Genomic DNA, 23,414 nt, shown 5'->3' on the forward strand with positions numbered 1-23,414 from the left:
AACACGCTCACTCATGCCTGCTGGAATTCCAAGCGCCTCGCACACAAAACCTCCTTTACCCCCTCTCTCCAACCTTTCCTAGGGCGACCCCTACCCCGCCTTCCTTCCACTGCAGACTGATACATTCTTGAAGTCACTCTTTTTCGCTCCATTCTCTCTACATGTCCGAACCACCTCAACAACCCTTCCTCAGCCCTCTGGGCAACAGTTTTGGTAATCCCGCACCTCCTCCTAAGTTCCAAACTACGAATTCTCTGCATTATATTCACACCACACATTGCCCTCAGATATGACATCTCCACTGCCTCCAGCCTTCTCCTCGCTGCAACATTCATCACCCATGCTTCACACCCATATAAGAGCGTTGGAAAAACTACACTCTCATACATTCCCCTCTTTGCCTCCAAGGACAAAGTTCTTTGTCTCCACAGACTCCTAAGTGCACCACTCACCCTTTTCCCCTCATCAATTCTATGATTCACCTCAACTTTCATAGACCCATCCGCTGACACGTCCACTCCCAAATATCTGAATACGTTCACCTCCTCCATACTCTCTCCCTCCAATCTGATATCCAATCTTTCATCACCTAATCTTTTTGTTATCCTCATAACCTTACTCTTTCCAGTATTCACCTTTAATTTTCTTCTTTTGCACACCCTACCAAATTCATCCACCAATCTCTGCAACTTCTCTTCAGAATCTCCCAAGAGCACAGTGTCATCAGCAAAGAGCAGCTGTGACAACTCCGACTTTGTGTGTGATTCTTTATCTTTTAGCTCCACGCCTCTTGCCAAGACCCTCGCATTTACTTCTCTTACAACCCCACCTATAAATATATTAAACAACCACGGTGACATCACACATCCTTGTCTAAGGCCTACTTTTACTGGGAAAAAATTGGCCTCTTTCCTACATACTCTAACTTGAGCCTCACTATCCTCGTAAAAACTCTTCACTGCTTTCAGTAACCTACCTCCTACACCATACACCTGCAACATCTGCCACATTGCCCCCCTATCCACCCTGTCATACGCCTTTTCCAAATCCATAAATGCCACAAAGACCTCTTTAGCCTTATCTAAATACATATAAATATATATATATATATATATATATATATATATATATATATATATATATACATATACATATATATATATATATATATATATATATATATATATATATATATATATATATATATATATATATATATATATATATATATATATATATATGTGTGTGTGTGTGTGTGTGTGTGTGTCGCGCCGAATTTGAAAAATTGGTCAATTAGCAAGAACTCATATAACATTAAGTCCTTTCTTAAATTTTCTCTTATACGTTTAAAGATAAAAAATTTTCATTAATGTTGATGTAAAAATTTATAATTTTGCATCAAAAGAATCTTAGAAAACTTACCTAACCTTACTATAAAAAGAACAATTTATTTTAGCCTAACCCAACTAAATATATTTTAGATTTTTTTACAGTAATTTAACACTAAACAAACACAGTGAAATATATTTTTTTCGTTAGGTTCAGAATGATTTTGGCGAAATTATTGCATACACAAATTTTCGATTTTTCCTATGTTGCAAGATGAGCGTTGCTATTTAAGCCAAGATAGCAAGTTCTGCCTATTCGGCACGACATATATATATATATATATATATATGTATTAGCAGCAGTACAAGAACATTTCCCTGGTCTCTTCCCTTTTGTTTCAGCCGGGTATAGCAAGGAATCAATGCTTCTCTTTGGAGAGCATGAAATTACATCATCGGAGGGTGTCCAACAAGGAGATCCTCTTGCACCATTTCTCTTCTGTATAGCAGTTAGGGAAATCACAGTCAGACTGACCAGCGAGCTAAACATCTGGTTCCTAGATGATGGCACACTAGCAGGTACAAAAGAGTCCCTCCTACATGACCTTACACAGGTAATGACACGGGGACAGGAAATGGGTCTCATCCTGAATCCATCCAAATGTGAAATCATCTCAGTCAGTCAACAAGTGATAAATGCAGTGAGAGCAAAACTACCAGGAGCAGCAGTCACTGCCCCCACAAATAGTGTCTTGCTAGGAGCACCTCTGGGAAGCAATGCCATTGACACAATTCTCAGGAAGAAATTGGAAGAGTTAAGGAGAATGGAACAACGAATAGGCAATCTGGACACCCACGATGCCTTGTACCTTCTCACAAAGTGCTTGAGTCTGCCCAGGTTGACATATTTCCTAAGATGTGCACCTTCATATGATAACCCTATACTGCACGAATATGACAGTATTCTGAGGCAGATTTTTACGAAAGTACTTAACCTTACTCTAGAAGACGGGCAGTGGAACCAAGCTACACTTCCAGTCAGACTAGGAGGCATTGGTGTCCGCAAGTCATCACAGATTGCGTTACCTGCTTTTCTGTCCTCGTGTATTGCATCCAGAGAGCTTGTAGCAGCGATTCTCCCTGAACATCTTAGGGACAAGGTAGGAGTCCAGGACCAAAAATTCATTGACGGAGCAATGATCTGGGATAATCTAACGGGCTCTGGAGCCAGACCTGCTCCCCCCAACAACTACAAACAATCGCACTGGGATGGTCCAATAGTGGAAAATATTGCCTCAACAATGCTTCAGAGTGTGTCAGGGAAGGATAGAGCCCGCCTCCTGGCAGTGAGAGCCCCTCATGCTGGGGATTTTCTGTTGGCTGTTCCCAACTCCAGCCTTGGCACACGTCTCGACCCACAGACCATCCGCATCGGTGTTGCCCTTCGACTTGCCGCCCCTATTCTCGCCGAACACAGGTGTATTTGTGGCAGTGAAGCAGCAGACCGATTCGGGTACCATGGTCTTGTGTGCCGTAAATCCGAGGGAAAGATTGCAAGACATGAGGAGGTTAATAACATTATCAAGAGGAGCCTCACAACAGCTGGATGCCCAGCAGTAAGGGAGCCACCCCAACTATGCAGATCTGATGGCAGCCAGAAGCGTCCAGATGGTATCACCCTTCAAGCCTGGACAGATGGGAAGCAGGTGGTGTGGGACTATACATGTGCATCTACCTTGGCTGATACCTATCTCCAATACACCAGGGAGGAAGGAGGGGCAGCTGCCAGCTTCAGGGAGTCCCAAAAGTCTAGAAAATATGGAGAACTTGCCCATCATTATATGTTTGTTCCCATAGGCTCAGAGACCCTTGGCTCATGGGGAAAGAGTGCATCTAAATTCCTTAAGGAGCTGGGAAAAAGACTCATCAGGGTAACTAGGGATCCCAGGGCAGCTAGTTTTCTGTTCCAGCGGCTCAGTGCGGCTGTTCAGAGGGGTAATGCCTGCTGTATTTTGGGCACACGCCCCAGCTCTGAGGAGCTGGATGAGATTTTCGCCTTATAATCGGTGATACACACGTAACAACATGTACCGTATATGCCACCTTTATATCAACAATGTATCTCTTAAATCTTCTGTACCATATTATGTAATAATATATATATATATATATATATATATATATATATATATATATATATATATATATATATATATATATACACATATATACATATATATATATATATATATATATATATATATATATATATATTATATATATATATATATATATATATATATATATATATATATATATATATATATATATGTCGTGCCGAATAGGCAGAACTTGCGATCTTGGCTTAAATAGCAACGCTCATCTTGCCATATAGGACAAGTGAAAATTTGTGTATGCAATAATTTCGCCAAAATCATTCTGAACCTAACGAAAAAAATATATTTGATTGTGTTTGTTTAGTACTAAATTATTGTAAATATATTTAAAATATATTTAGTTGGGATAGGCTAAACTAAATTGCTCTTTTTATGATTAGGTTAGGTAAGTTTTCTAAGATCCTTTTGGTGCAAAATTAAAATTTTATACATTAACATTAATGAAAAAAATATATCTTTAAAGGTATAAGAGAAAATTTTAGGAAGGACTTAATTTTAAATGAGTTCTTGCTAATTGACCAGTTTTACATATTCGGCACGACATATATATATATATATATATATATATATATATATATATATATATATATATATATATATATATATATATATATATATATATATATATATATATATATATATATGTCGTGCCGAATATGTAAAACTGGTCAATTAGCAAGAACTCATTTAAAATTAAGTAATTTCTAAAATTTTCTCTTATACCTTTAAAGATATATTTTTTTCATTTATGCTAATGTAAAAATTTAACTTTTTCATATTTTCAACAAAATTTGTTGATAACATCTCACCCACTCTCTCATTTGCTCTCTTTTTACATTGCTTCACCACTCTCTTAACCTCTCTCTTTTTCTCCATATACTCTTCCCTCCTTGCATCACTTCTACTTTGTAAAAACTTCTCATATGCTAACTTTTTCTCCCTTATTACTCTCTTTACATCATCATTCCACCAATCGCTCCTCTTCCCTCCCGCACCCACTTTCCTGTAACCACAAACTTCTGCTGAACACTCTAACACTACATTTTTAAACCTACCCCATACCTCTTCGACCCCATTGCCTATGCTCTCATTAGCCCTTCTATCCTCCAATAGCTGTTTATATCTTACCCTAACTGCCTCCTCTTTTAGTTTATAAACCTTTACCTCTCTCTTCCCTGATGCTTCTATTCTCCTTGTATCCCATATACCTTTTACTCTCAGTGTAGCTACAACTAGAAAGTGATCTGATATATCTGTGGCCCCTCTATAAACATGTACATCCTGAAGTCTACTCAACAGTCTTTTATCTACCAATACATAATCCAACAAACTACTGTCATTTCGCCCTACATCGTATCTTGTATACTTATTTATCCTCTTTTTCTTAAAATGTGTATTACCTATAACTAAACCCCTTTCTATAGAAAGTTCAATCAAAGGGCTCCCATTATCATTTACACCTGGCACTCCAAACTTACCTACCACACCCTCTCTAAAAGTTTCTCCTACTTTAGCATTCAGGTCCCACACCACAATTACTCTCTCACATGGTTCAAAGGTTTCTATACATTCACTTAACATCTCCCAAAATCTCTCTCTCTCTCTCCTCTACATTCCTCTCTTCTCCAGGTGCGTACACGCTTATTATGACCCACTTTTTGCATTCAACCTTTACTTTAATCCACATTATCCTTGAATTTACACATTCATATTCTCTTTTCTCCTTCCATAACTGATCCGTCAACATTACTGCTACCCATTCCCATTCTCAGATACTCCAGATTTAAACCCATTTATTTCCCCCCACCGAAACTCCCCTACCCCCTTCAGCTTTGTTTCGCTTAGGGCCAGGACGTCCAACTTCTTTTCATTCATAACATCATCATTCATCTGTTTCTTGTCATCCGCACTACATCCATGCACATTCATGCATCCCAGTTTTATAAAGTTTTTCTTCTTCTCTATTTTAGTAAATGTCTACAGGAGAAGGGATTACTAGCCCATCGCTCCCGGCATTTTAGTCGCCTCATACGACACGTATGGCTTACGGAGGAAAGATTCTTTTCCACTTCCCAATGGACAATAGAAGAAATAAATAAGAACAAGAGCTATTTAGTAAAAGGAGAAAACCTAGATGTATGTATATATATATATGCATGTGCGTGTGTGTGAAGTGTGACCAAAGTGTAAGTAGGAGTAGCAAGATATCCCTGTTATCTAGCATGTTTATGAGACAGAAAAAGACACCAGCAATCCTTCCATCATGCCAAACAGTTACACATTTCTGTTTCACAGTCATCTGGCAGAACGGTAGTACATCCCTGGGTGGTTGCTGTCTACCAACCTACTACCTATATTTATATATATATATATATATATATATATATATATATATATATATATATATATATATATATATATATATTTATATATACATTATATTCACACCACACATTGCTCTCAGACATGACATCTCCACTGCCTCCAGCCTTCTCCTCGCTGCAACATTCATCACCCATGCTTCACACCCATATAAGAGTGTTGGTAAAACTATACTCTCATACATTCCCCTCTTTGCCTCCAAGGACAAAGTTCTTTGTCTCCACAGACTCCTAAGTGCACCACTCACCCTTTTCCCCTCATCAATTCTATGATTCACCTCATCCTTCATAGACCCATCCGCTGACACGTCCACTCTCAAATATCTATATACATTCAACTCCTCCATACTCTCTCCCTCCAATCTGATATCCAATCTTTCATCACCTAATCTTTTTGTTATCCTCATAACCTTACTCTTTCCTGTATTCACTTTTAATTTTCTTCTTTTGCACACCCTACCAAATTCATCCACCAATCTCTGCAACTTCTCTTCAGAATCTCCCAAGAGCACAGTGTCATCAGCAAAGAGCAACTGTGACAACTCCCACTTTATGTGTGATTCTTTATCTTTTAACTCCACGCCTCTTGTCAAGACCCTCGCATTTACTTCTCTTACAACCCCATCTATAATTATATTAAACAACCTCGGCGACATCACACATACCTGCCTAAGGCATACTTTTACTGGGAAATAATTTCCCTCTTTCCTATGTACTCTAACTTGAGCCTCACTATCCTCGTAAAAACTCTTCACTGCTTTCAGTAACCTACCTCCTACACCATACACCTGCAACATCTGCCACATTGCCCCCCTATCCACCCTGTCATACGCCTTTTCCAAATCCATAAATGCCACAAAGACCTCTTTAGCCTTATCTAAATACTGTTCACATATATGTTTCACTGTAAACACCTGGTCCACACACCCCCTACCTTTCCTAAAGCCTCCTTGTTCATCTGCTATCCTATTCTCCGTCTTGCTCTTAATTCTTTCAATAATAACTCTACCATACACTTTACCAGGTACACTCAACAGACTTATCCCCCTATAATTTTTGCACTCTCTTTTATCCCCTTTGCCTTTATACAAAGGAACTATGCATGCTCTCTGCCAATCCCTAGGTACCTTACCCTCTTCCATACATTTATTGGAAGAGGGTAAGGTACCTAGGGATTGGCAGAGAGCATGCATAGTTCCTTTGTATAAAGGCATATATATATATATATATATATATATATATATATATATATATATATATATATATATATATATATATATATATATATATTTATATATATATATATATATATATATATATATATATATATATATATATATATATATACATATATATATATATATATATATATATATATATATATATATATATATATATATATATATATATATATATATATATATATATATATACATATATATCTTCTTTCTTTCAACACACCGGCCATATCCCACTGAGGTGGGGTGGCCCAAAAGGAAAAACGAAAGTTTCTCCTTTTACATTTAGTAATATATACAGGAGAAGGGGTTACTAGCCCCTTGCTCCCGGCATTTTAGTTGCCTCTTACAACACGCATGGCTTACGGAGGAAGAATTCTGTTCCACTTCCCCATGGAGGTAAGAGGAAATAAACAAGAACAAGAACTAGAAACAAAATAGAAGAAAACTCAAAGGGGTGTATATATATATATATATATATATATATATATATATATATATATATATATATATATATATATAACATATATATGTCATGCCGAATAGGCAGAACTTGCGATCTTGGCTTAAATAGCAACGCTCATCTTGCCATATAGGGCAAGTGAAAATTTGTGTATGCAATTATTTCGCCAAAATCATTCTGAACCTAACCAAAAAAATATATTCCTCTGTGTTTGTTTAGTATTAAATTATTGTAAACAAATCTAAAATATATATAGTTGGGTTAGGCTAAAATAAATTGTTCTTGTTATAATAAGATTAGGTAAGTTTTCTAAGATTCTTTTGATGCAAAATTAAAAATTTTTACATTAACATTAATGAAAAAAATATATCTTTAAACGTATAAGAGAAAATTTTAGAAAGTACTTAATTTTAAATGAGTTCTTGCTGATTGACCAGTTTTACATATTCGGCACGACATGTATATATATATATATATATATATATATATATATATATATATATATATATATATATATATATATATATATATATACATATATATATATATATATATATATGTAATATGTATGTCATGCCGAATAGGCAGAACTTGCCATCTTGGCTTAAATAGCAACGCTCATCTTGCCATATAGGACAAGTGAAAATTTGTGTATGCAATAATTTCGCCAAAATCATTCTGAACCTAACGAAAAATATATATTTCACTGTGTTTGTTTAGTATTAAATTATTGTAAACAAATCTAAAATATATTTAGTTGGGTTAGGCTAAATTAAAATTGAGGTTGTTATGATAAGGTTAAGTAATTTTTCAAAGATTTTTTTGGTGCAAAATTAAAATTTTTTACATTAACATTAATGAAAAAAATGTATCTTTAAACGTATAAGAGAACATTTCAGAAAGGACTTAATTTTAAGTGAGATTTTGCTAATTTACCAGTTTTACATATTCGGCACGACATATATATATATCTATATATATATATATATATATATATATATATATATATATATAGATATATATATATATATATATATATATTTATATATAAAGATAGAAATGTTAAAAGCAGGTGGGGATATAGTTTTGGAGTGGTTGGTGCAATTATTTAAGAAATGTATGGATGATGGTAAGGTACCAAGGGATTGGCAGAGAGCATGCATAGTTCCTTTGTATAAAGGCAAAGGGGACAAAAGAGAGTGCAAAAATTATAGGAGGATAAGTCTCTTGAGTATACCTGGTAAAGTGTATGGTAGAGTTAATATTGAAAGAATTAAAAGTAAGACGAAGAATAGGATAGCAGATGAACAAGGAGGCTTTAGGAAAGGTAGGGGGTGTGTGGACCAGGTGTTTACAGTGAAACATATAAGTGAACAGTATTTAGATAAGGCTAAAGAGGTCTTTGTGGCATTTATGGATTTGGAAAAGGCGTATGACAGGGTGGATAGGGGGGCAGTTTGGCAGATGTTGCAGGTGTATGGTGTAGGAGGTAGGTTACTGAAAGCAGTGAAGAGTTTTTACGAGGATAGTGAGGCTCAAGTTAGAGTACATAGGAAAGAGGGAAATTATTTCCCAGTAAAAGTATGCCTTAGGCAGGTATGTGTGATGTCGCCGAGGTTGTTTAATATATTTATAGATGGGGTTGTAAGAGAAGTAAATGCGAGGGTCTTGACAAGAGGCATGGAGTTAAAAGATAAAGAATCACACATAAAGTGGGAGTTGTCACAGTTGCTCTTTTCTGATGACACTGTGCTCTTGGGAGATTCTGAAGAAAAAGTTGCAGAGATTGGTGGATGAATTTGGTAGGGTGTGCAAAAGAAGAAAATTAAAAGTGAATACAGGAAAGAGTAAGGTTATGAGGATAACAAAAATATTAGGTGATGAAAGATTGGATATCAGATTGGAGGGAGAGAGTATGGAGGAGGTGAATGTATTCAGATATTTGGGAGTGGACGTGTCAGCGAATGGGTCTATGAAGGATGAGGTGAATCATAGAATTGATGAGGGGAAAAGGGTGAGTGGTGCACTTAGGAGTCTGTGGAGACAAAGAACTTTGTCCTTGGTGGCAAAGAGGGGAATGTATGAGAGTATAGTTTTACCAACACTCTTATATGGGTGTGAAGCATGGGTGATGAATGTTGCACCGAGGAGAAGGCTAGAGGCAGTGGAGATGTCATGTCTGAGGGCAATGTGTGGTGTGAATATAATGCAGAGAATTCGTAGTTTGGAAGTTAGGAGGAGGTGCGGGATTACCAAAACTGTTGTCCAGAGGGCTGAGGAAGGGTTGTTGAGGTGGTTCGGACATGTAGAGAGAATGGAGCGAAACAGAATGACTTCAGGAGTGTATCAGTCTGACGTGGAAGGAAGGCGGGGTAAGGGTCGGCCTAGGAAAGGTTGGAGGGAGGGGGTAAAGGAGGTTTTGCGTGTGAGGGGCTTGGACTTCCAGCAGGCGTGCGTTAGCGTGTTTGATAGGAGTGAATGGAGACGAATGGTTTTTAATACTTGACGTGCTGTTGGAGTGTGAGCAAAGTAACATTTATGAAGGGGTTCAGGGAAACCGGCAGGCCGGACTTGAGTCCTGGAGATGGGAAGTACAGTGCCTGCACTCTGAAGGAGGGGTGTTAATGTTACAGTTTAAAAACTGTAGTGTAAAGCACCCCTCTGGCAAGACGGTGATGGAGTGAATGATGGTGAAAGTTTTTCTTTTTCGGGCCACCCTGCCTTGGTGGGAATCGGGCAGTGTGATAAAAAATATATATATATATATATATATATATATATATATATATATATATATATATATATATATATATATATATATATATATATATATATATGTATATATATATATATTATATATATATATATATATATATATATATATATATATATATATATTCGTATATATATATACATATATTCGTATATATATATACATATATTCATGTATATATATATACGAATATATGTATATATATATATATATATATATATATATATATATATACATATTTATATACATATTTATATATATGTGTATATATATATATATATATATATATATATATATATATGTGTGTGTGTGTGTATATATATATATATATATATATATATATATATATATATATATATATATATATATATATATATGTATGTATATATATGTCGTGCCGAATAGGCAGAACTTGCCATCTTGGCTTAAATAGCAACGTTCATCTTGCCATATAGGACAAGTGAAAATTTGTGTATGCAATAATTTCGCCAAAATCATTCTGAACCTAATAAAAAAAATATATTTGATTGTGTTTGTTTAGTATTAAATTATTGTAAATGTATTTAAAATATATTTAGTTGGGTTAGGCTAAAATAAATTGCTCTTGATATAATAAGGTTAGGTAAGTTTTCTAAGATTCTTTTGGTGCAAAATTAAAAATTTTTACGTTAACATTAATGAAAAAATATATCTTTAAACGTATAAAAAAAAATTTTAGGAAGGACTTAATTTTAAATGAGTTCTTGCTAATTGACCAGTTTTACATATTCGGCACGACATATATATATATATATATATATATATATATATATATATATATATATATATATATATATATATATATATATATATATATATATATATGTCGTGCCGAATAGGCAGAACTTGCGATCTTGACTTAAATAGCAACGCTCGTCTTGCCATATAGGACAAGTGAAAATTTGTGTATGCAATAATTTCACCAAAATCATTCTGAACCTAACAAAAAAAAATATTTTTTATTGTGTTTGTTTAGTACTAAATTATTGTAAACGTATTTAAAATATATTTAGTGGGGTTAGGCTAAAATAAATTGCTCTTGTTATAATAAGGTTAGGTAAGTTTTCTAAGATTCTTTTGGTGCAAAATTAAAATTTTTTACATTAACATTAATGAAAAAATATATCTTTAAACGTATAAGAGAAAATTTCAGAAAGGATTTAATTTTAAAAGAGTTCTTGCTAATTGACCAGTTTTACATATTCGGCATGACATACATATATATATATATATATATATATATATATATATATATATATATATATATATATATATATATATATATATATATATATATATATATATATATATACATATACATGAGAGTAAAAGGTAGATGGGATACAAGGAGAATAGAAGCATCAGGGAAGAGAGAGGTGAAGGTTTATAAACTAAAAGAGGAGGCAGTTAGGGTAAGATATAAACAGCTATTGGAGGATAGATGGGCTAATGAGAGCATAGGCAATGGGGTCGAAGAGGTATGGGGCAGGTTTAAAAATGTAGTGTTAGAGTGTTCAGCAGAAGTTTGTGGTTACAGGAAAGTGGGTGCAGGAGGGAAGAGGAGCGATTGGTGGAATGATGATGTAAAGAGAGTAGTAAGGGAGAAAAAGTTAGCATATGAGAAGTTTTTACAAAGTAGAAGTGATGCAAGGAGGGAAGAGTATATGGAGAAAAAGAGAGAAGTTAAGAGAGTGGTGAAGCAATGTAAAAAGAGAGCAAATGAGAGAGTGGGTGAGATGTTATCAACAAATTTTGTTGAAAATAAGAAAAAGTTTTGGAGTGAGATTAACAAGTTAAGAAAGCCTAGAGAACAAATGGATTTGTCAGTTAAAAATAGGAGAGGAGAGTTATTAAATGGAGAGTTAGAGGTATTGGGAAGATGGAAGGAATATTTTGAGGAATTGTTAAATGTTGATGAAGATAGGGAAGCTGTGATTTCGTGTATAGGGCAAGGAGGAATAACATCTTGTAGGAGTGAGGAAGAGCCAGTTGTGAGTGTGGGGGAAGTTCGTGAGGCAGTAGGTAAAATGAAAGGGGGTAAGGCAGCCGGGATTGATGGGATGAAAATAGAAATGTTAAAAGCAGGTGGGGATATAGTTTTGGAGTGGTTGGTGCAATTATTTAATAAATGTATGGAAGAGGGTAAGGTACCTAGGGATTGGCAGAGAGCATGCATAGTTCCTTTGTATAAAGGCAAAGGGGATAAAAGAGAGTGCAAAAATTATAGGGGGATAAGTCTGTTGAGTGTACCTGGTAAAGTGTATGGTAGAGTTAAAATTGAAAGAATTAAGAGTAAGACGGAGAATAGGATAGCAGATGAACAAGGAGGCTTTAGGAAAGGTAGGGGGTGTGTGGACCAGGTGTTTACAGTGAAACATATAAGTGAACAGTATTTAGATAAGGCTAAAGAGGTCTTTGTGGCATTTATGGATTTGGAAAAGGCGTATGACAGGGTGGATAGGGGGGCAATGTGGCAGATGTTGCAAGTGTATGGTGTAGGAGGTAGGTTACTGAAAGCAGTGAAGAGTTTTTACGAGGATAGTGAGGCTCAAGTTAGAGTATGTAGGAAAGAGGGAAATTTTTTCCCAGTAAAAGTAGGCCTTAGACAAGGATGTGTGATGTCACCGTGGTTGTTTAATATATTTATAGATGGGGTTGTAAGAGAAGTAAATGCGAGGGTCTTGGCAAGAGGCGTGGAGTTAAAAGATAAAGAATCACACACAAAGTGGGAGTTGTCACAGCTGCTCTTTGCTGATGACACTGTGCTCTTGGGAGATTCTGAAGAGAAGTTGCAGAGATTGGTGGATGAATTTGGTAGGGTGTGCAAAAGAAGAAAATTAAAGGTGAATACAGGAAAGAGTAAGGTTATGAGGATAACAAAAAGATTAGGTGATGAAAGATTGAATATCAGATTGGAGGGAGAGAGTATGGAGGAGGTGAACGTATTCAGATATTTGGGAGTGGACGTGTCAGCGGATGGGTCTATGAAAGATGAGGTGAATCATAGAATTGATGATGGAAAAAGAGTGAGTGGTGCACTTAGGAGTCTGTGGAGACAAAGAACTTTGTCCTTGGAGGCAAAGAGGGGAATGTATGAGAGTATAGTTTTACCAACGCTCTTATATGGGTGTGAAGCGTGGGTGATGAATGTTGCAGCGAGGAGAAGGCTGGAGGCAGTGGAGATGTCATGTCTGAGGGCAATGTGTGGTGTGAATATAATGCAGAGAATTCGTAGTTTGGAAGTTAGGAGGAGGTGCGGGATTACCAAAACTGTTGTCCAGAGGGCTGAGGAAGGGTTGTTGAGGTGGTTCGGACATGTAGAGAGAATGGAGCGAAACAGAATGACTTCAAGAGTGTATCAGTCTGTAGTGGAAGGAAGGCGGGGTAGGGGTCGGCCTAGGAAGGGTTGGAGGGAGGGGGTAAAGGAGGTTTTGTGTGCGAGGGGCTTGGACTTCCAGCAGGCATGCGTGAGCGTGTTTGATAGGAGTGAATGGAGACAAATGGTTTTTAATACTTGACGTGCTGTTGGAGTGTGAGCAAAGTAACATTTATGAAGGGATTCAGGGAAACCGGCAGGCCGGACTTGAGTCCTGGAGATGGGAAGTACAGTGCCTGCACTCTGAAGGAGGGGTGTTAATGTTGCAGTTTAAAAACTGTAGTGTAAAGCACCCTTCTGGCAAGACAGTGATGGAGTGAATGATGGTGAAAGTTTTTCTTTTTCGGGCCACCCTGCCTTGGTGGGAATCGGCCGGTGTGATAATAAAAAAAATAAAAAAAAATATGTGTATATGTATATATGTATATGTGTGTGTGTGTGTGTGTGTGTGTGTGTGTGTGTGTGTGTGTGTGTGCGTGTGTGTGTGTGTGTGTGTGTGTGTGTATCGTGCCGAATAGGCAGAATTTGCTATCTTGGCTTAAATAGCAACTCTCATCTTGCCATATAGGACAAGCGAAAATTTGTGTATGCAATAATTTCGCCAAAATAATTCGGATCCTACCAAAAAAATATATTTGATTGTGTTTGTTTAGTACTAAATTACTGTAAAAGCATTTAAGATATATTTATTTGGGTTAGGCTAAAATAAATTGTTTTTTTTCTAATAAGGTTAGGTAAGTTTTCTAAGACTCTTTTGGTACAAAGTAAAAAATTTTTACATTAATATTAATGAAAAAAATATATCTTTAAATGTTTAAGAGAAAATTTCAGAAAGAACTTAATTTTAAATGAGTTTTTGCTAATTGACCAGTTTTACATATTCGGCACGACATATATATATATATATATATATGTATATATATATATATATATATATATATATATATATATATATATATATATATATATATATATATATATATATATATATATATATATACATTAATTATGTAAATAGCCATAAAGATAGAAGCAAGATGGGCGAATTGAAATTAGTTGCAAGCGCACGTAACACTGATGTATGTGGTCTTAAGGTTAACTTCTCTTTTGATGCACCTATAAATTCCTTTTTTCTCTTTTATTAGACGCTTTAGTCTCCTAATCGTCCATCTGGGATTGTTCGTATTTGACCCATTTTCTCTCTGGAGAATAAAAATACTTTGAGCATACTGAACATTAAGATAAAAGTCGTAATTGCAGATCCCGTCATTATCATAAGTGTGATTATTGTCAGTAAAATCATTAGCTAGATTACACCAGTCAAAACTAGAAATGTGATCCCTAAGTCCATTATAATCCCTAAGTCCATTACAATCCCTAAGTCCATTATAATCCCTAAGTCCATTACAATCCCATTGTCTGTGTTAGTGCCTCCAGCACTAAGGCTTCCCAGTATTCATCAATAATCCTACTTCATTTTACATACAACTGTTGTCCCCAAGATTCGCATTATAATGTGAATTATAATATTCACATTATAATGTGAATCTTGGAGATAACAGATGTTATTCCAAGATTTTTATCAGCGATAATTATCGCTGCTCTGATAATTCACACTGCTCACTTCTGTCGTGCCAAATGTTATTGTTTTTCCAATATTCAATATTTGAGAGTGTATGCGTTATATGATTTGGATTTCAGTGCCTTAGTTGTTAAACACAGCTATTGATTAAAAATGACACAGATTCACCATCAGTTTTACAGTAGCTGTTTCTTACCAAGGTAGAGAAAACCAATAACGCACCGATAACGTTTTTTGCAATTAAAAACTGGAACAAGGTATAGTATTTGTATTAATAAATAGTATCGTTTTAAACAAGTTTGATCACAGTTGATTTCTCTGTGCAACTGCAGGTTTGTGCTGACAATGGCTTGTTGTTAAGCAACGAGTTTGTGCTGAAGATGCTGCAGCTAAACGAGACTCTGAAAGAGAGACATGGAGTCATGCTCGTCGGGCCGCCCTGTGCTGCCAAGACCACCATTATTAAGGTAGAATTATTAATATTGTTATCTTTATTGTTATTATTATTATTATTATTATTATTATTATTATAATTATCATTATTTTATTATTATTATTATTATTATTATTATTATTATTATTATTATTATTATTATTATTATTATTATTATGACACCGGCTGTCTCCCACCAAGGTAGGGTTACCTAAAAAAGAAGAAGCACCTTCACTCTCTCCATCACTGTCTACCAAATGCAAATCGATATTACAGTCTAACATAGAGATGCATCGGATGTGAAAATTTGGATATTCGTGGATGCGGAAGTATATGAGGATGTCTTACTTATTTATTTTGTGGATGTAGATGTAAGAAATTGTGCGGATGTTCTGCGGATGTTGATGCGGATGTAAGAAGCTGTGCGGATGTGCTGAGGATTTGGATGCAGATGCATACGTGAATATGTGTTTGCAGTAAAATGCGGATGCGGTTGCAGATGTAAGAAAATGTGTGGATGTTCTGCAGATGCAGATATCTGATACATCACTAGTCTAAAACAGCAAATATTTTCAGCCTCTCCTTCAGAGTGCAGGCACTGTACTTCCCGCCTCCAGCCCTCCTTCACGACTCAAGTTTGGCTAGCTGGTCTAGTGGCTAACGCGACGGGCTGGAGTTTTGAGACTCTATGACCGCGGGTTCAATCCCGGCCGGGGGTATGGTTTGCTGGTTTCCCTGAATTCCTTCATAAATGTTTTGTTAATCACATTTCAGTGGTACATCAATTAATAAAAACTACTCTTATCTTGCACGCTGACTCATGCTTGCTGCATGTCTATGCCCTCACATACAAAACCTCCTTTCCCCCCTCCAACCTCTTCTCAGACGACCCCTACACGTCCTTCCTTCTACTACAAATTTAAATGCCCTCCGAGCCCTTATATTTTTTCTATCGTATCTAAATGTCTGAACTATCCCAACAACCACTCTTCAGCCCTCTGGATAATATTTTTGGTAACCCTGCACCTCCTTCCAATCTGCAAGCTATAAATTCTCTGCATACTTGGAGAGACTTCCAGGGGTCAATGCCCCCGCGGACCGGTCTGTAACCAGGCCTCATGGTGGATCAGGGCCTGATCAATTAGGCTGTTACTGCTGGCTGCATGTAATCCAACGTATGAACTATTGCCCGGCTGGTCAGGTACCAACTTTAGGTACTTGTCCAGTGCCTACTTGAAGAGAGCCAGGGGTCTATTCTTAATCCCCCTAATGTATCCTGGGAGACAGTTGAACAGTCTCGGGCCCCTGGCACTGTGTTGTCTCTTAACGTGGTAGTGACACCCCTGCTTTTCATTGGGGGATGTTGTGTCGTCTGCTGAGTCTTTTGTTTTCACAGGGAGTGATTTTCGTGTGCAAGTTTGGTACTAATCCCTCTAGGATTTTCCAGGTGTATATAATCATGTATCTCTCCCGCCTGCATTCTAGGGAGTACAAGTTGAGGAACTTCAAGCACTCCCAATAATTGAGGTGTTGTATCGCAGTTATGCGTGCTGTGAAGGTTCTCTGTACATTTTCTAGGTCAGCAATTTCACCTGCCTTGAAAGGTGCTGTTAATGCTCAGCAATATTCCAGTCTAGATAGAAGAAGCGACCTGAAGAGTGTCATCATGGGCTTGGCATCCCTGGTTTTGAAGGTTCTCATTAACCATTTTTCTAGCAGATGCGATTGATACAGTGTTATGGTCCTTGAAGGTGAGATTCTCTGACATGATCACTCCCATGTCTTTGACATTAGTTTTTTGCTCTATTGTGTGGTTGGAATTTGTTTTACACTTCAATGAAATTTTAATTTCCTCACGCGTTCCATATATGAGTAATTGAAATTTCTCATCATTCAATGGAGGACACTGCCATGCAAAGGAAGACAAGGCACTGTGGCTTATATCCCTGCCTATATCCGATATGAGGATGAGGAACAAGATGAGAGCCAGTACTGTGCCTTGTGGAACAGCTTTTCACCGTAGCTGCCCTAGACTTTACTCTGTTGACAACCACTTTTTATGTCCTATTTGTTAGGAAATTATAGATCCATCTACCACCTTTTCCTGTTATTCCTCTATCAGGCATTTTGTGCGCTATTACACCATGGTCACACTTGTCCAGGACCTTGTAGTGATCCAGTAGTTAGGACAGACAGGAGCGACCTGCTCTAAACCCATGCTGCCCTGGGTTGTGTAACTGATGGGTATCTAGATGGATGGCGATCTTGCTTCTTAGAACCCTTACAAAAAAAATTATGATATAGGACGTTAGTGCTGTTAGTCTGTAGTTCTTTGCTATTGCTTTACTGGCCCCTATGTGGAGTGGGGCTATGTCTGTTGTTTTTAGTAACTGTGGGACGACCCCAGTGTCCTTGCTCCATCTCCATAGGATGTTAAAAGCATGTGATAGGGGCTTCTTGCAGTTCTTGATGAACACAGAGTTCCATGAGTCTGGGCCTGGGGCAGAGTGCATGGGCATGTCATTTATCACCTTTACGAAATCATTTGGGGTCAGCATAATATCAAATAGGTGTGTGTCTACAAAATTCTGTGTCTCTGTCATAAAAAATTCATTTATGTCTTTGACTCTCATTCTGGCTAGTGGTTAGCTAAAAACCGATTTAGATCGGTACTTGAGTAGCTCACTCATTTCCTTGCTGTCATCTGTTTAGGACCCACCCCGTTTAAGTAGGGACCTAATATTGGATGTTGTTCTTGACTTTGATTTGGCATAAGAAATAAATACGTTGGGTTTCTTTCAATTTCGCTTATGACTTTTAGTTTTTCCTGCGTTTCTTGACTCCTGCAAGATTCACACTACACATTACCCTCAGACACAACTTCTCAATGCCTCTAGACTTGTTCTAGCTTCGACGTTCTTATATGGGTGGTCTTCACACCCATATAAGAGCGTTGGTACAACTATACTCTCAGTCATCCCCCTTTTTGGTTCCATGGTTACTGTCCTTTGTCTCCACAGATGACTCAATATACCTCACACCTTTTTCCCCTCATCAGCTCCATGGTACACCTCTTCTTTCATAGACCATCTGCCAACAAGTCCACGCCCAGATATCTGAACAAATTCACAATAAGAACATAAGAACACTGCAGCAGGCCTACTGGCCCATGCGAGGCAGGTCCAATTCACCTACACGCCTAAGCCAATGCATTAAACTAGTCAGGTCAGGTCACGTTCACTTTAGGAAGCAGCATGGCATCTGACCTAGTAGCACAAGCTAGTCAGATCAAACTCACACCCACCCACACCCACTCCTGTACTTATCTAACCAATTTTTAAAACTACACAAAGTCTTAGCCTTTATGATGGTACTCAGGATCTTGTTCCATTTATACACCTCAATCATATCCTCCCTAATTCTGCACCTTTCGAGAGAGTGCAGATTCAGGTCTCTCAGTCTATCCTCACAGGGAAGATTTCTGATACATGGGATCAATTTTGTCATCCTCCTTTGTATGTTTTCCAGTGCATTTATATCCATTCTATAATACGAGGACCAGAACTGTGCAGCATAATCTAAATGAGGCCTAACCAAGAATATATAGAGCTTAAGATCAACCTGAGGAATTCTATTATTTATACTTCTTGTAATGAAGCCAAGGATTTTCATAGCTTTATTGTGAACTTTTATGCACTGTTGTCGTGGTTTCAGATTACTGCTAACCAGAACTCCTAAATCCTTTCTGCAATCAGTAAAATTAAAATCTACATTATTTAGTTTACATGTGGCATGTTAATTTTCTTGTCCAACGTTTAGAATTTTGTATTTGTCTATATTAAACTGCATCTGCCACTTCTCCGACCATTGCATCAGTCTATTCAAATCATCCTGGAGTGCTTTGATGTCCTTATTAGAATGAACTGGACGGCCTATTTTGGTGTCATCAGCAAATTTGCTTATGTCGCTATTTATATCCTTATCTATGTTGTTTATGTAAATTGTGAGCAACAAGGGGGGCCAACACTGACCCCTGTGAAACACCGCTTGTGAGGTGCCCCCATTCTGATTTCTCCCCATTTATGCAAACTCTCTGCTACCTATTTGTCATCCATGCCTCTATCCAGGAAAAAAATTCTCATCCTATTCCGTTTGCCTTAGGTTTCCACAATAGCCTCTGATGTGGAATTCTATCGAAAGCCTTACTGAAGTCCATATACACAATATCATATTCAATACCATGATCTACCTCCTCAAATACCTTAGTGAAAAAAGTTAGTAAATTCGTAAGACAGGAACGCCCCTTTGTAAAACCGTGGTGAGATTCATTAATAAATTTATTCCTTTCAAGATGGCTACGAGTTGCCTCGGCAATTATTGATTCCATAAATTTTCCCACTATGGAGGTAAGACTTATTGGTCTGTAGTTCAAAGCTAAGGACCTATCACCTGCCTTGTAAATAGATATTACATTTGCCATTTTCCACTTGTCTGGCACTTTGCCAGTTTATAGTGATATTTTGAAATGATTAGCCAAACAGTTTACTTACCCTCTCAAATTCAACCACCAACCTTTTCAGCTGCTCTGCCGAATCTCCCAAAAAACCACGGTATCGCTAAAAAGCAACTGTGACAACACCCTAGCATTCATTTCTCTTACAACCCCATCTATAAATATATTAATCAACCATGGTTACATCAATCATCCCTGTCCAAGGTCCACTTTTACTCACTAGCCCATCTTTCTACTAATAGTTACTTAATTTTTATTTTATTATTATTATTATTATTATTATTGATTATTAGTAGCATTAGTAGCAACCACCCAGGGAGGTACTAACGTCCTGCAAGATAAGTGTGAAATAAAAACCTATAATTGTTTTTCACAGTGGTAGAATTGCTGGTCTCCTTTCTTTCTGTTTCTTAAACATGCAATATAACAGGTATATCTTGCTACTTCTACCTACACTTGGGTCATATTACACATGCACGTACACATATATGTATACACACCCATCCGAATTGTCTTTTATTTTCTTAATAGTTCATTTCCATGGAATATTGGCGAAGAACATTTCCTCGTAAGCCATGAGTGTCGTAAGAGGCGACTAAGATGCCTGGAGTGAGGGGCTAGTAACCCCTTCTCTATAAATAACTAAATGTAAAAAGAAGAAATAAATGATGAGGTTGGGATGTCTGAATGTGCTCGGATGTAGTGCAGATGGTAAGAGATGATTGTGAATGTTAGGAATGAAAATAAGCGAAACAAAGCTGATGTGGGTCAGCGAGTTTCAGTGATGAGAAATAATTGGGATTAGATCAGGAGTGTCTGTGAGAGTTAGAGTTAATTAAGAACGAACTAACGGTAATGTTGAATGATCGGTTATGGAAAGAAAAGAGGAAATATAAATGATCAAAAGGATAAGATCGAATAATGATGGATCTTCTTTAAAGTATTTAATTAAATATAATGAAATAATACATCTGAAAGTTTAAATGATGTTAGATGGCAGGAGTATAGAATATAGATAGGGCTGTTTCTTCCAGGATTGAAGATAAGATGGTATAGGACGATGTTCGCGATCTTCTGTTTGTATATTGCTGGGAGAGAGACTGGGAGCGACTGGATATCAGCATATCCAGTCGCTGTGGATCTTCCTCAAAAGTATCAGATAACATCTGATGTAGGTCGGCCATACTGGCAGCAAGAGCTGGCAATAGCAAAAACACTCGTTACTTGATAGTTAAATATGTATAGCTTTAAAGAAAGACAACTGCTGTAATTTTACTTCATTACTGGTAACTATATTACCCTCAAACCTTAAACAATGTTCCTGGTACATCACCAGATCAGGAACTGAAGCACAGGCGTTGAGTTTTAGTGCTTATATACCTGGGTCAGGTGAAGGACGTGGAAATAGGTGATTCCCGAGTGATGGGCCAGGAGTAAGAAAGAAGGTTGTGGAGATGTCTTCTGTACCAAGATCCCATAATGTTGCGGTCTGTGCAGTGTCGAATCAAGTAGGGACTAGAAATAACTAATTTGAATTAGATAACTCGCGAATTTAAATTAGATAATCACGATAATTCATCGTAATTTAAATCTTGGTTTAAACTAGATAAATTTAGATTTGGAAGAGACGTATGAAAGCATTGACTTTCAGAGTTGTCGATGCATGAAATAATCTGACAGGTAGAGAAATAGTAGCTATAACATTTGGTAGCATTAAAAAGAAATTAGACACATATGTATGCTCTGCATACAAGGGGCTTTGGCATGCTGCACTTAATAACTGTATTCCTTTGTACTTTTCTGTATCATGTTCAAATTAAAAAAAAAAAAAACAAAAAAAAAAAAAAAAAAAAAAAAAAAAAAAAAAAAAAAAAAAAAAAAAAAAAAGGCTGGGTGGGCTGGGTTTCATTAGAAATGAGGTATTGAAGACAATTATTATTTAGCTTTGCGACAAGGTTGGTCAAATAGGTGAGTGGGAATGGTTGATTTTGAGCAAGACCTGCCTCGTATGGGCCAGTAGACCTGCTGCAGTATTTCTCCATTCTTTTGTTCTGATGTTCGTCTATTATTATTATTATTATTATTATTATTATTATTATTATTATTATTATTATTTTTATTATTATTATTATTATTATTATTATTATTATTATTATTATTATTATTATTACTATTATTATGCTTATATTTTAAATAAACACGTTTTGGTAAAGTATGACTGTTTGAAATATGTTCAGAAAATTAAACATCCTGGCTTAAGATTACCGTACTTGACCATTAGGACTAGTCAGCAGTAATTTTTTTTTTTTTGTTACAGACTTTGTCTTCAGCTCTGAGTTTGCTGGAAAGTGATCGGCCAATCAGCATCAATGTTCTGAACCCCAAGACACTCGCTCAGGGGCAACTGATTGGTTCTTTGAGCCCTGTTTCTCGCGAATGGTTCGACGGTCTTGTTGCTCAGATTATCAGGTGTGTTTTTATCTCTGATACCCGGTGTCCACTGTATGTGTTAGTTCCTAATCTCTGATGTTATTTTATTATCTCTCATGCCCAGTGCCCTCTTTTTGTCTTACTTCATTATCTCTCATGCCCAGTGCCCTTTGCATGTATTAGTTCATTATCTTTGATGTCTTGTAACTTCTGTATATGTTAGTTCATTATCTTTAATATATAGTAACTTTTGTATGTGTTAGTTCATTATCTTAGATGTCTGGTAACTTCTGTATGTGTTACTTCATTATCTTTGATGTCTGGTAACTTCTGTATGTGTTAGTTCATTATCTTTGATGTCTGGTAACTTCTGTATGTGTTAGTTCATTATCTTTGATGTCTGGTAACTTCTGTATGTGTTAGTTCATTATCTTTGATGTCTGGTAACTTCTGTATGTGTTAGTTCATTATCTTTGATGTCTGGTAACTTCTGTATGTGTTAGTTCATTATCTTTGATGTCTGGTAACTTCTGTATGTGTTAGTTCATTATCTTTGATGTCTGGTAACTTCTGTATGTGTTAGTTCATTATCTTTGATGTCTGGTAACTTCTGTATGTGTTAGTTCATTATCTTTGATGTCTGGTAACTTCTGTATGTGTTACTTCATTGTCTTTGATGTC

The 23,414-nt window shown here is 36.6% G+C and overlaps 1 protein-coding gene across 1 annotated transcript in view; it reads left to right on the forward strand.

The window, feature by feature from the left end:
- LOC128700457 (dynein axonemal heavy chain 12-like) overlaps nt 1–23,414 on the forward strand; it is a gene marked incomplete at its 5' end in the record, with an annotated part of 447,977 nt that overhangs the window by 256,013 nt on the left and 168,550 nt on the right. Inside the window, 2 exons of the mRNA XM_070079936.1 lie at nt 15,690–15,824; nt 22,621–22,772. Of these exons, the coding sequence (XP_069936037.1) occupies nt 15,690–15,824; nt 22,621–22,772 (287 nt within the window). The remainder of the gene's footprint in view (nt 1–15,689; nt 15,825–22,620; nt 22,773–23,414) is intronic.

Source organism: Cherax quadricarinatus, unplaced genomic scaffold (genome assembly GCF_038502225.1).
Source record: "Cherax quadricarinatus isolate ZL_2023a unplaced genomic scaffold, ASM3850222v1 Contig49, whole genome shotgun sequence".
Lineage (NCBI taxonomy): Eukaryota > Metazoa > Arthropoda > Malacostraca > Decapoda > Parastacidae > Cherax > Cherax quadricarinatus.